Here is a 13,195-nt window from a genome sequence, read left to right as displayed (position 1 = left end):
AGGGTGTCTCTCATCCACCCTCGTTACTTTTCCACTACGGAGCTTCAGAAAACCTTTGTGACTTCAGCTTGTGTGATGAAGTCCACCCCAGCATCCCCAGCCTCTGCTTTCTCAGTGGAAGACATTGAGGTTGTGAGGTTGAGGAGATTGCCAGAATCTCTTTAAGGCTGACCGGTAGTTATCCTCCATGGTCTCCTGAACTCTTCAAAGTTTTTGCTTTAGCAACTGCATAGCCTGCACGATGCTTGGCCTGTTAGTACCCATCAGCTGCCTCCGAAGTCCTACAGGTCAACAAAGCCTGGTATGACTTCATCTTCAGCTTGACGGCATCCCTTACTTCCCATGTCTACCACCGGGTTTGTGAATTGCCGCAACGACCAGGCATCACAGCTCTTCATGGCTGCATTAACAATGGAGTCGGAGAACATAGATTTGATGTCTCCAACCTGCCTCAGGATCTGGTCAATGCTCTTCTGGAGTTGAAAATTTCTCTGACTTGTGGTTCAACCAGATGTTCCCAGAGAACCCTCACAATACATTTGGGCCTGCCAGGTCTCTCCAGTTTTGCCCTCTGCCAGTGGATTCAACTCACCACCAGGTGGTCAACAAAGACCCCTCTCTTAGTCCAAATGTTGATGAAGATCAGATAATACAACCACAAAGTCGATTATTGACCTACAGCCTAGGGTGTCATGTGCACTGATGGAGACCCTTATGCTCGAACGTGGTGTTTGTTATGGACAAACTGATTAGCACAGAAGTCCAACAACAGAACAACACTTGGATTCAGATCAGGGAGGCCGTTCCTTGCACTGCTGTTTGGCATAATCTACAGTGAGAGACCTATCCCTGACCCGAAGGTGCAGGGAGCTGACCCTTTCATTCCCCTCTCTGGGAAATTACCAACACATGATAGCTGAGTTGGGGAGCTATAAGCAAGAAGTGCTCGAAATTATGACTCCAATAAAGAACAACGATTATTTGTCTATTTTTGTATGTATGTACAGTTTGTGAAAAGGTTAGAACGGTAATGCAATGAAAACAAAATGTTAGGATGCTGGAATGTAAAATGTGCAAGCAAATGTGCAAAGTCACAGTACAAACAAACAATTTAAACTCCCAGTTGTTAAGATAAATTTAGCTATTAAAATTAGGTTTGTTTTTCAAAATAAGTGTACAATTTGTTTAACTTTGTTTAACTTTATGTTTCCAAATTCCAAAACATAATTTATACCAAAATGAAAATCTAAATATCCCAAAGTCTAAGTAAATACTGTTAATGTTTATAGTAAATAGTCAGTGTAAAAGAAAAATTAAGAAAAATAAAACACATTTTAGGACATTTTTTTTGCTGTCAGTCCTCTTTAAACAGCAATATTAATATTGAATATTATCAAAATTATTAGTACAGTATTGTTAATTTTTGTTATTCTTAAAATGCTCTAAATTTTTTATTCAAATAAACAATAACGTATATTTAATCAATTATTTTTTATTTATTTACTTATAGTTTAAATATTAATTAATTCATACATTCATTAATTTTTTTATTTGAAACAAATAGAAATGTAATGAAAACAAAATGTTTGGATGCTGAAACATGTTAAATGTGCTTAATTCTCGGGAAAATAAAGTCACGATGCAAACAAACAAGTAAAACTCTATTATTAAGTTAAATTTAGCGGTTTGTCCATATTTGATCTTATTTTGGGCTGAAACAAACCAATTGTAAAAAAAAAAAAAAAGGATGACTCCTTAAAATTGTAATGCTGCGTTCACACCAGCAAGGATGAAGCATCTGGTGATGCAAGGCCAAGATCCAAATAGACATCTTGCGGTGCATGAGGTGGTACGAATGAAGCGGTGCCAGTTGAGTCGCTTGAGTTGGAAAATCTGAACATCAGAGGACATCCGTGCCACGTTAACAGCTTCAACAGCTAACACGTCATGAGCTTGCTCTTGTATGGGTGTGATTATGACGTAGTGCCTGTTGTTAGTGTCCCGAGGGGAAATCCTCTTGCCGACACCAGACAACAGCTCACCAAACTGGGCTTTGTTAAACCAGAAGCACCCCTAAGAGCTTCCATCATCCAAATACAGTTTCAGGAGGAGTTGATGAACTCTGAAAAGATCTAGAGGACTCAGAAATGGTGGCAAACAAATATACGCTGTTTATCAGCCTTCCTAAAGCACATCAACACAGCTACTCTCTCAATAAAATCCATGTTAGCCATTTAGCAACAAAGCTAGAGTCACCAGGCAGACAGAAGCTCTGCCCATGACATGAATCAACATCTATTGTGAAGTGAATTTGGCGCGCGAATAAAGTGAGTAAACTCAATGTTTGAACATCTATTTACTCGCGAATAGCGGGATTTATTAGCGTGTACCACGTCTGACTCAACTTAAAATTGTAAGACAACTTGATGCCGAGCTATTTGTTTAAAAGTCAACTTAAATTGAGTCAAGTATAGTACTTGGGTTAAAAGTTGAGTCAACTCAATAAAAAGCTGTGCAGCAATTTGCTTTATAATTTTAAGTTAAGGTTAGAGTGTTTTTACAGTAAGCATACAGTGTTTTTTAATTAATTTAGCATCCTTGTGTTGTGTATGATGGTAGATCTGGCGCTGAAGATCCAGGCCACTAAGCTGAAGGCGGCCAAAGCCAACGACACGGCGCTGGACGTCCTGAACCGTCTGAAGGACATGAACCTCAACCTGATGGGCCTGAAGAAAAACTACGACAAGCTGGAGGACGACGTCAGGAAAACCAACAACCTGATCAAAGACCCCGAGAAAAACAGTACGAAACCCCTCGCTGTAGAGACAAACAGCTGCATGCTTCATCAGGATTTGATTGCTTAATTGAAATGTTGGTGTTACAAGATCACTTAAATGCTTGTTTCCTATTTTTCCCCCTCCCCTCATTTGATTTTGAACGTCAACAGCAATAAGTATGTATACACGATCTCCTTCTTTCATCTGCGTGAATGGTTCCCCGAGGCTCCAGCATGGTGCTTTTATGCATGCACAGAGAGAGAGAGTGTGTTTTCCCACCGCTCCGTTTCTCCCTTCTTTGTTTCAGGCCGACAGGATTAAACGCAGCTTCTGAAAGCTTCACTAAGCTTGTTATCCTAATGAGCGCTTTAGCTAATTACAGATGGAAACTCTGCGTTATTTTGGGGGGGTTTTTTCTCCCTTCTCATCTTCTCTTTTGAAATAACAGCTCCGTGTCTTTGGCTTCCTACGCTGCAAATGACAGATATATAACATGTCCCTTTTTCTCTCCTTGCTTTGAGAATTCCTTTCTAGTCTCTCTCTTGTTTTAGAGCCTTTCATTCTCCGCCATTAGCTGTGTTTCCATCCTCCTGTTTTTATGCGCATTTTGGAATATCCCTTAAAATTATTAATGCAAACGTTAAGATGCGTACACATATTAATTATGCACATAACAGCTGAAGTCAAAATTAATAGCCTATTTTTTAAAATATTTCCCAACCGATGTTTATTAGAGAGAGGAATAATTCACAGTATTTCCTATAATATTTTATAACCTATAAATTTTATATCCTATAAAATTTTTTGAAAACCATATTATTAGCCCCCTTAAGCTATACTCTACCTGACAAAAGTCTTGTCGTGTATCCCAGTTGTAAGAGCAACAAATACTAACTTGACTTCTAGTTGATCATTTGGAAAAGTGTCAGAAGGTGGATTTTTCTTTTAAATCATCTGTTGAACTGCATCCCAATCATCACTAATATTGGAACCCGCATGGAGCCAAGGTTCTAACGGAAATCAGTCAAGTTTGGTGAAGGAAAAATCATGGTTTGGGGTTACATTCAGTATGGGGGCGTGCGAGAGATCTGCAGAGTGGATGATCAACATCAACAGCCTGAGGTATCAAGACATTTGTTCTGCCCATTACATTACAAACCACAGGAGAGGGCAAATTCTCCAGCAGGATAGCGCTCCTCATACTTCAGCCTCCACATCAAAGCTCCTGAAAGCAGAGAAGGTCAAGCTGCTCCAGGATTGGCCAGCCCAGTCACCAGACATGAATATTATTGAGCATGTCTGGGGTAAGATGGAGGAGGAGGCATTGAAGATGAATCTAAAGAGTCTTGATGAACTCTGGGAGTCCTGCAAGAAGGCTTTCTTTGCCATTCCAGATGACTTTATTAATCAGTGATTTGAGTCATTGCAGAGATGTATGGATGCAGTCCTCCAAGCTCATGATGGAGTCAGACACAATATTCATTCTGTTTCCACTGCAGCACGACCACATATTCTATACTGGGCATTATTGAAGGTTCAGTGACCAGACTTTTGTCTAAGTAAAGTCAGACCTTACTGTCCTAATGAAATCATTAATAATCAAGACATGATCATATTTTATTGTGCTCAAATAAGCGTAATCTAGAGGCCTTTACCTTTCATATAAGCCACTTCTGATACCAAATGATCAACTAGAAGTCAAGTTATTATTTACTGTTCCTAAAACTTGGATAAGTGACAAGACTTTTGTCAGGAAGTGTATATTTTTGTTTTCGGTTGTCTACAGAACAAACCATCATTATACAATGACTTGCCTAATTACCCTAATAAACCTAGTTAAGTCTTTAAATGTCACTTTAAGCCTTTAAATGTCACTTTAGGCTGAATACTAGTATCTTGAAGAATATCTAGTCAAATATTTTTACTGTCATCATGGCAAAGAGAAAATAAATCAGTTATTAGAGATGAGTTATTAAAACTATTATGTTTAGAAATGTGTTGAAGAAATCTCTCCATTAAACTAATAATTCAGCAGGACTAACAATTCTGACTTCAGCTGTATGATGAAAACATGTTTACTGAATACATGCATAAAAGTCATGTGATTAACATGTTTTAACAGATAATATAAACAGAAGAAAATTACACTTTGAATATTTGAATATTGTAATACATGACAAAAAAGTGACAACTACCCGTGTGTCATCACAGTGCTTCAGTATTATTATTATTCTATTATTATTCCCTCCAGAACTGTCTTGAGCATCAGTCTGCGCTCCCAAAGAGTGTCTCACGCATCTTAAAGCTGCCACATTGCGTTCATTGCGTTTCGTCTTCATCTTCTGAGGCACATCTCACTTAATACAGAAGAAAAAACACCACAGTGGCTTCTCAAAACGCACTAAACTACACTTCTCTGATCAACATTTGCTTCAGTTTTTCAGCAAATAGTGATTTTCTTTTCTTTTGTTTCTCATTGACAGGAAACGCTGCTTTATTCGCAAATCTTTTATACAATATTACAGTTTTATTTGCATATTTGGATGGAAACGTAGCTATTTACATCTTCGCTATAGAGCATGTTTCTAATGCCATGTGTGTTTGACTCTGGTTTTCTGGAGTTAATGTGTGCGGTGTCTGTAGTTCATGCAGCAGGCGCCAGAGTCAAGGATCTGGAAAACGAAGCCGACAGGCTGATGGAGAAACTGAAGCCCATTCAGGAGCTGCAGGACAACCTGAAGAAAAACATCTCGCAGATTAAAGAACTCATCAACCAGGCGCGCAAGCAGGCCAACTCTGTGAGTACTGCTGAGCACTCATTGTATCTTTAGGTAGGTTTGCAAACATGTGTACTTCTCATTGAGTCTACCTTATACTTCAGCCGTTTGCATTTCTAGCGATCCCAGAAGCTCCCTGTGATCTTAACTAGCATGCGTTTTAGAACTCTAAACATCGGTTTCTATCAGGGTACACTCAAGTCGACGGCTGGGCTCCGCGGACCGCTGCAGAAACCTATGTTTAGAATTCAAAAATGCGTGGCGCGACGATTCGGGACACTTCATGTTTCTGCCGCGCCACAGAGAGTGTCTGGTGTGCCGTGTCGCCGCTTCGAGCGGCGCATCCGGTGCCTCAGTCAAAGTTAATTCAGTGTGCGTGGTTATTAGTTTCTGTGTACAAGCTCGGCACTTGAAACTAGCACACAGTTGGCTGTAAAACTGTACAAAGACACAAATGATTTTGTACTCTCTGCTTGGTCTGTGTCCGAGTCGTATATGTACGACTGAATGCTGATCCTCTCCTCCTTCTTTCAATCTGCCTGTCTGTGTTGCAAACACAGAGCCGGTCATGGCCCCGCCCCCTTGTTACGTTGGCGGGAAGCCGAAACTAATTTACATGTGAAGCAACACACCCATAAATCAGCGAACTGTGGACACGCCCCCAACATGACACTTTTTAACACATTATAATAAAAAAATCTGAATTGTGTTTTAAACTGAAGCTAAACTGGCACACTCAGAACAACCAGAATATTAATATTACATCAGAAAAAACAGGTCAACTATGGGCCCTTTAAGACATTTAATGGTTACAAACTGCATTTTTTTAGACATTTAGACTTTTATTTACTCACACTTGCTCCATATTTACTTCATTGCATTAGTTCTCACAGTCAGTTAATGCAGGTCACATTAGACTGGACTCTCAATTAGTATTATTCTTAAAATGAGTATTTTTAGGAATTCTGTTCGATCATTTAAGACATTTTCATTCATTCATTCATTTTCTTTTCGGCTTAGTCCCTTTATTAATCTGGGGTCGCCACAGCGGAATGAACCACCAACTATTCCAGCACTTGTTTTATGCAGCGGATGCCCTTCCAGCTACAACCTATCACTGGGAAACACATACACACTTATTCACACACACACATACACTATACGGACAATTTAGCCTACCCAATTCACCTGTACCGCATGTCTGTGGACTTTGGAGGAAACCCACGCGAACTCAGAGAGAACATGCAAACTCCACGCAGAAGCGCCAACTGACCCAGCTGAGGCTCGAACCAGCAACCTTCTTACTGTGAAGCGACAGCACTACCTGCTGCGCCACTGCATCGCCCCTTAAGACATTTTATGATCCTAAACTGTAGACATTCAGACAATTTTTACTGCCACTTGCTCCTAAATAGATTTTACAGTTCACACACACACATCTAGACACCTCAACAGTATGTTTTTAAAGAGGGTGCTATGAATTCATACAGTGTAGAAGTGTTAAAAACTGTAAGCATGTCCTATGAACCGCAGATTAAGGTGTCTGTGTCATCCGGTGGAGACTGCATCCGCACCTACCGGCCAGAGATCAAGAAGGGCCGCTACAACACCATCATCCTACACCTCAAGACCCTCGCTGCCGATAACCTGCTGTTCTACCTGGGATCCGCCAAATATGTGAGTGTTCAGATTCAGGCTTACACAGCTCTGCAGTACACTGTCAACATTCATTCATTCATTTTCCTTCGGCTTAGTGCCTTTATTCATCAGGGGTCGCCACAGTGGAATGAACCGCCAACTATTCCAGCTTATGTTTTACACAGCGGATGCCCTTCCAGCTGCAACCCAGCACTGGGAAACACCCATACACACTCATTCACACTACGGCCATTTTAGTTTATTCAATTTGTCTGATATTCGTAAATATGACTGTCGTTTTCATGTTAGCGGAGTAGCAGTATATAATCAAAGATATATGAGAAAATAACATGATTTTCTACAAATGAAGCATAAGCACACATAGTTTTGCACCCCATAAACAAAAACCAAGCCCAAAAGTACACTCTGGACCACTCCTTTAAAGAGGACACCATGGTAAAATACAGGTTTTGCACAGGAGTCGATAGCACTTTTTTCCACAGCCGCTGATAAACATCTGCTGCCTGTGGCTGAGAGAAATAATCAGAGCTCAATAAGTCCTGTTTGGGAAGCGCTGCGTTCACTGATGGTGTGTGTGTGTGTGTGTGTGTAGGTGGATTTCTTGGCCATCGAGATGCGGAAGGGGAAAGTGAACTTCCTGTGGGACGTGGGGTCAGGGGTCGGCCGAGTGGAATATCCAGATCTGATCATCAACGATGGAAACTGGCACCGAATCGAAGCCTCACGGTAATTCAAGAGGTCACGTACAGCATGAGCTGAAAACTGCACTGCTGCAGATCATTTGCACATGTTCATTCAGCGTTTTATCATCCATAAACCATCCATATTACAAGATACGGTATATCTGCCCGCCGTTGAAATTTTAATTCTTTTCAGTATTCAGTTGAAGTCACAATTATTCGCCCTCCTATGAATTTTCTTCTCCAAGTATTTCCCAAATGATGTTTAATTTTTCACAGTATTTCCTATAATATTGTTTCTTCAGGAGAAAGTCTTATTTGTTTTATTTCAGCTAGAATAAAAGCAGTTTTGAACTTATAAAACCCATTTTAAGGTCAATATTATTAACTCCCTTAAGCAATGTTTATTTTCCATTGGCTACAGCACAAACCACTGTTATACAATGACTTGCCTAATTACCCTAATAAACCTAGTTAAGCCTTTAAATGTCACTTTAAGGTGGATATTAGTATCTAGAAAAATATCTAGTCAAATAGTATGTGCTGTCATCCTGGCAAAGAGAAAAGAAATCAGGGTAACACTTTATAATGACTACACACAAAGAACCATTTATTAATCATTAGCAAATAGGGAATTAATTATCTGTTAAGCGTTAACTCTACATTAATAAACGTTAGTAAGCAGTTTATAACTGCAGCTACAAATGCTTTATTCTTGACTTATAAGCACATTTATAATGTGCTTAATAATTGTACTTTCATACTTTGTTAATGATTTATTTTTCATTACTAAATTAAGTATTGCATTATTAACAAACCAGCTATTTAAGCATAGTTGGTGGTTTTTAAAGAGCATTCAGAATTAGTTAATAAATGCTTAATAAACTATTCAAATGAACATTTATATATGTTATTATTCAGGCATATACTAATAGTTAATTTACATGTTAATAAATGCTGTATTAACTCAACTGCATCCAGTTTTGTGACCTAATCTAAAGTGAGGACTATTAATGCTTTATAAATCCCTTATAAATGACAGGTAAAGGGTCAGTTAAATTCTAAACAGGAAAAAAGATCATAAACAACATTATTAATTGCTGAAGATACACAAATGAAACTGAATTAAATAAAAATAAATCTCTGCAACCTTATCTAAAATAAAATTACTGTATAGTTTAAACATTGCATCTTATTAAATTGTTAAATTAGTATATTGTTGTTGTTTTGTCCAATTTTATGTCGTATTTTGACACTCCTGTTATTCAGCAATGTTTAAACTTTACAGTAATTAAATTTTTTTAGACAAGATTGCAAAGATTATTGTTCATGTGATACCAAGCCTTTACTTGTCATTTATAAGGGATTTATAAAGCATGAATAGTCCTCACTTTATATTAGGTCACAAAACTGCATGAAGTTGAGTTAATAAAGCATTCATTAACATACATGGTAACAATTACAATATGCCTGAATAATAAGATATATAAACGTTGATTTCAATAGTTTATTAATCATTTACTAACTCATTCTGAATGATCTTAAAAATCTCCAACTACTCTTAAATACAACTGGTTTGTAAATAATGCAATACTGAATTTAGTAATGAAAAATAAACCAGTCACAAAGTATGAAGGTACAATTATTAAGCACATTATAAATGTGGCTGTAGGTCAAGAATAGAGCATTTGTAGCTGCAGTTATAAACTGCTTACTAACGTTTATTAATGTAGAGTTAATGCTTAACAAATAAGGAATTCACTACATGCTAATGCTTTATAATAACTACACACTATGAGTCATTTATTAAGTGTTACCGAAATCAGTTATTAGAAATCTTGTTTAGAAATGAGCTCTGAATTGTAATAAGTATGGCTGCAAGAAGTTATATTGTCAAAATTAAAACAAAGTGATGCAATTAATTTAGTGTTATGATGTGACAGAAACAAGCTGTTTTGAGAAAATATTGTCAAACAATATTTGTGGTAAGGTAATAATGTATTAATCAGTTACAAATTTAGCTTGTTTTAAGATTAAACATTGTTGATTTTTATTATTAACTTTGTTGTATATAAGACAAATAAACACAATATGTGACAAACAATTTTTTCAAACAAGTAAACAAGTCATAATTATAAGTTTGTAAATTCTTAAAACAACGTAAGTTACATTTTAATCTACAATGTATGTCAAATAAATCCTTTTAGCCCGGGTCAGATCACACAAATTTTATTGTCGGTTCCGAAAGTCATTGTCAAATTCTGCAATTTGTCTTGACAAAATCTTGACTTGTCATGAGTAACAAATGTGCCAGACTACGCGTTGCTTCGCGATCAGTCATCCCGTGACGTCTACGATGAGCGTTATTTCTTAAAGCAGTCACAAGTGTTGCTATAACAATATTTCTTATCTCAATTTTTATTTTTTAATCTCAATCTCAATAAGCACTGATGCTTGCTGACAACTAATAAGTACATTAATTATGACATTGATTTGTCATTGATAGGATCATACATATATTTTCTTTTCTAATAATAAGATTTTTATATATATATATATATAAATGTATATTTTCCAGCCAGGGTTGCCTGAACTCGCCATGAGTGATACGGAGAAAATGAAAGCACATCAGCACTGAGGAAAAATCAGATGCTCAAGACACAATCTTTAAAATCATAACTTATATTAAAAATGGAGCAAATTTACTACATATAGAGGTTTGTGATAAAACAATTACCGCCAATCATTAATTAAATCCTTATTTTCCACGGAGCAAAACAAATCATTGACCTGCGCAGTTGAGTAGTGGACAGGCACAAACAAAACTATAATTCGTATATTTTTCCTGGAAAAAAAAATCTTTTTGAAACAAATTTAATTTGGGATATTTTGTATCTTAATGTGAATTTAATTTTTATTTGTGTTGTTGGATCGTATCTACTAGATAAACAAAAAGACAAATGACATTTGAGGTGAAGTGCTTCAAAACAAGTCAGCTATATGCTTCAGTGCCAAACATGAACTGATTTGTTAAATAAAATAATAATCTAGCCTGAATAAAATTATAATTAAATATTAACCGTTTCAGCCTATATTAAACAGTTTTCATTCTTAATGACAAAATCATCCATTACGCCGGTCAGTTTCACTAATTAGTTTAATTAAGTAATTTGAATGAGCAGGACATGCTTTTACAATGCATTCACAGCACTGAACATGCTCTCTGATTACCTGGGAATAACAAACTTGGTTGGAAGGCTGAGAGAACTCAGAAACTCGTTGTGTGAATGCAGATCTGCATAATTGTGCCAGACCGTCAGATAAAATTGCTTAAAAAACCCTAAATATTTTTTAAAAAGTAGTTCAAGTTTGCATAACCAATAATTGACCTTATCCACCCGACAGCATTAACGACAGCACCCGCAGATATAACCGAGAAATGATGTGCTCGTATTGATCGCTGTCATCTGCGTGATGGAACTTGTCGTGAAGAATGGGGAAAAAATTAAACATGCTAGACTTTCTGCGATGGTGTCACATTACACAAGTGAAGTTTATTTATAAACAAATTTCAAGAGGATCATGTGCTTATGATTGGTTACAGCTGTTCCAACTTTAGCTCATGACTAATTATCCTATCAGACGATCCTTAACTCGCTATAAACAACCAGACTTTTCTCATCTCAATATCTTCGTCTTAAAGAACCCCCCCCAACCCTACTTTCCCTCCTTTCAAACCGGCGACACGGTGGCCAGTGATTAGCGCTGTTGCCTCACAGCAAGAATGCTCGTTCTCCCCGTGCTCACGTGGGTTTTCCCTGGGTCCTCCAGTTTCCTCCCACAGTTCAAAAACAAGCACCCTAAACAATTAATCCAAAATATTTTAGCCGAGCTCCGAGTACACCTTCTCAGCATCCATATCTGGTACTTAGCTACACTAAGCAGGAGGTGGAGTCATCGAGATCTACCTGAGCTCAAACTCCCCTCGCGCCCTGCAACAGGAGGGAGCCCAGGGCTCGAGGATCTTATAAGCTCAGGGCTCTCTCCCGGGACAGCATGCCAAACAAGCTTTATTATCAATCATCAGCTAAGTGTGAACTCTTGAAAGAGAATTGATTGAATCTTGTGTCACGACACCCTACGTCAAGGAAATTGTGACAAATTTGTGTGATCTGACCAGGGCTTTAGATGTATTTTCATGTTATTTCTAAAGACAAATGGCCGCTGTGCCTACATTTGATGTGTATATTTAATATGATCAGATTGAAATAGAGTTTTTGGGGAAACATCTGTTATCGTGTTGAGTTGCATTGATCTATGCACTAAAATAATATTGGGTTATCTCAACCCAAATTTGTATTAAAAATAAAAAAAGAATCACTGGGTTAAAACCATGCCATAAATGTTATGTAAAAATGTAACCCAGTGATTATGTTTTACAATATAACAAATATGAAATGTTTACCAGATTTCAGTGTGTCCCTTAATCAACACCGAAAGAGAAAATGACAGAGAAAGTTATTAGTAGTATGTATTATTATTATTGCTATCACTGCTGGTCTTATTGTCCTGTTGGTGTTGTCCAGTATTGCTATTATACTATTATATTATTAAGTACTGGTCTTATTGTTGTGCAGTATCGGTCTGAACGGCAGTATCTCGGTCCGTGCCCTTGAGGGACCCAAAACAGGCATCTTACCTTCACTCAGAAGTGCAAAAGCACCAGAGACCTACACTGTGCTGGACGTGGACCAGAACGCTTACCTGTTTGTCGGAGGCATGCTGGGATCAGTGAAGGTGAGACCACACCAATCCACAGCTCTGCTTCATTTGTGTTTAGTTTTCCAGTACAAATACATGAGCAATATCACACTCATAACACTGCGATATGGTTGCGTATGAGCACTGCAGGTGCTGAGATACAGCCGTATCGCAGTGTTGTGAGTGTGATATTTCATTTATACTACAGTTCAACAATGTAATCAATTCAAGTTTATATGTATAGTGGTTTACACAATAATTATTGTTTCAAAGCAGCTTCACAAAAGGTGCGTATTATTGTATTGCAATCCGAAAAGTTAAGTCATTAGTTACCATAACTTTAGTAGGTGCTAATTACTATTAGTATATAGGTGATGTCTATGTGTAAATGTTCAATGAAGTGTATTTGCATAAGTGTCATCTCATAGAGACAGTGTGTGTGTCTGAGCCTCTGGCATTATCAGGAGGGCTATTCCAGAGCCATAATTGAGAAGGCTCGACCTCCTTTAGTGGACTTTGCCATTCTGGGTATTACCAGAAG

General features: G+C 37.7%; 1 protein-coding gene across 1 annotated transcript in view; it reads left to right on the top strand.

Annotated features, from left to right (window-relative positions):
* Positions 1-13,195, top strand: part of lama2 (laminin, alpha 2) — a 326,666-nt gene that overhangs the window by 269,244 nt on the left and 44,227 nt on the right. Inside the window, 5 exon segments of the mRNA XM_056480993.1 lie at positions 2,620-2,802; positions 5,421-5,575; positions 7,088-7,231; positions 7,806-7,939; positions 12,531-12,690. Of these exon segments, the coding sequence (XP_056336968.1) occupies positions 2,620-2,802; positions 5,421-5,575; positions 7,088-7,231; positions 7,806-7,939; positions 12,531-12,690 (776 nt within the window).

The sequence above is a fragment of the Danio aesculapii genome, chromosome 20 (genome assembly GCF_903798145.1).
Source record: "Danio aesculapii chromosome 20, fDanAes4.1, whole genome shotgun sequence".
NCBI lineage: Eukaryota > Metazoa > Chordata > Actinopteri > Cypriniformes > Danionidae > Danio > Danio aesculapii.
This window is presented reverse-complemented; position numbering and strand designations above follow the sequence as displayed.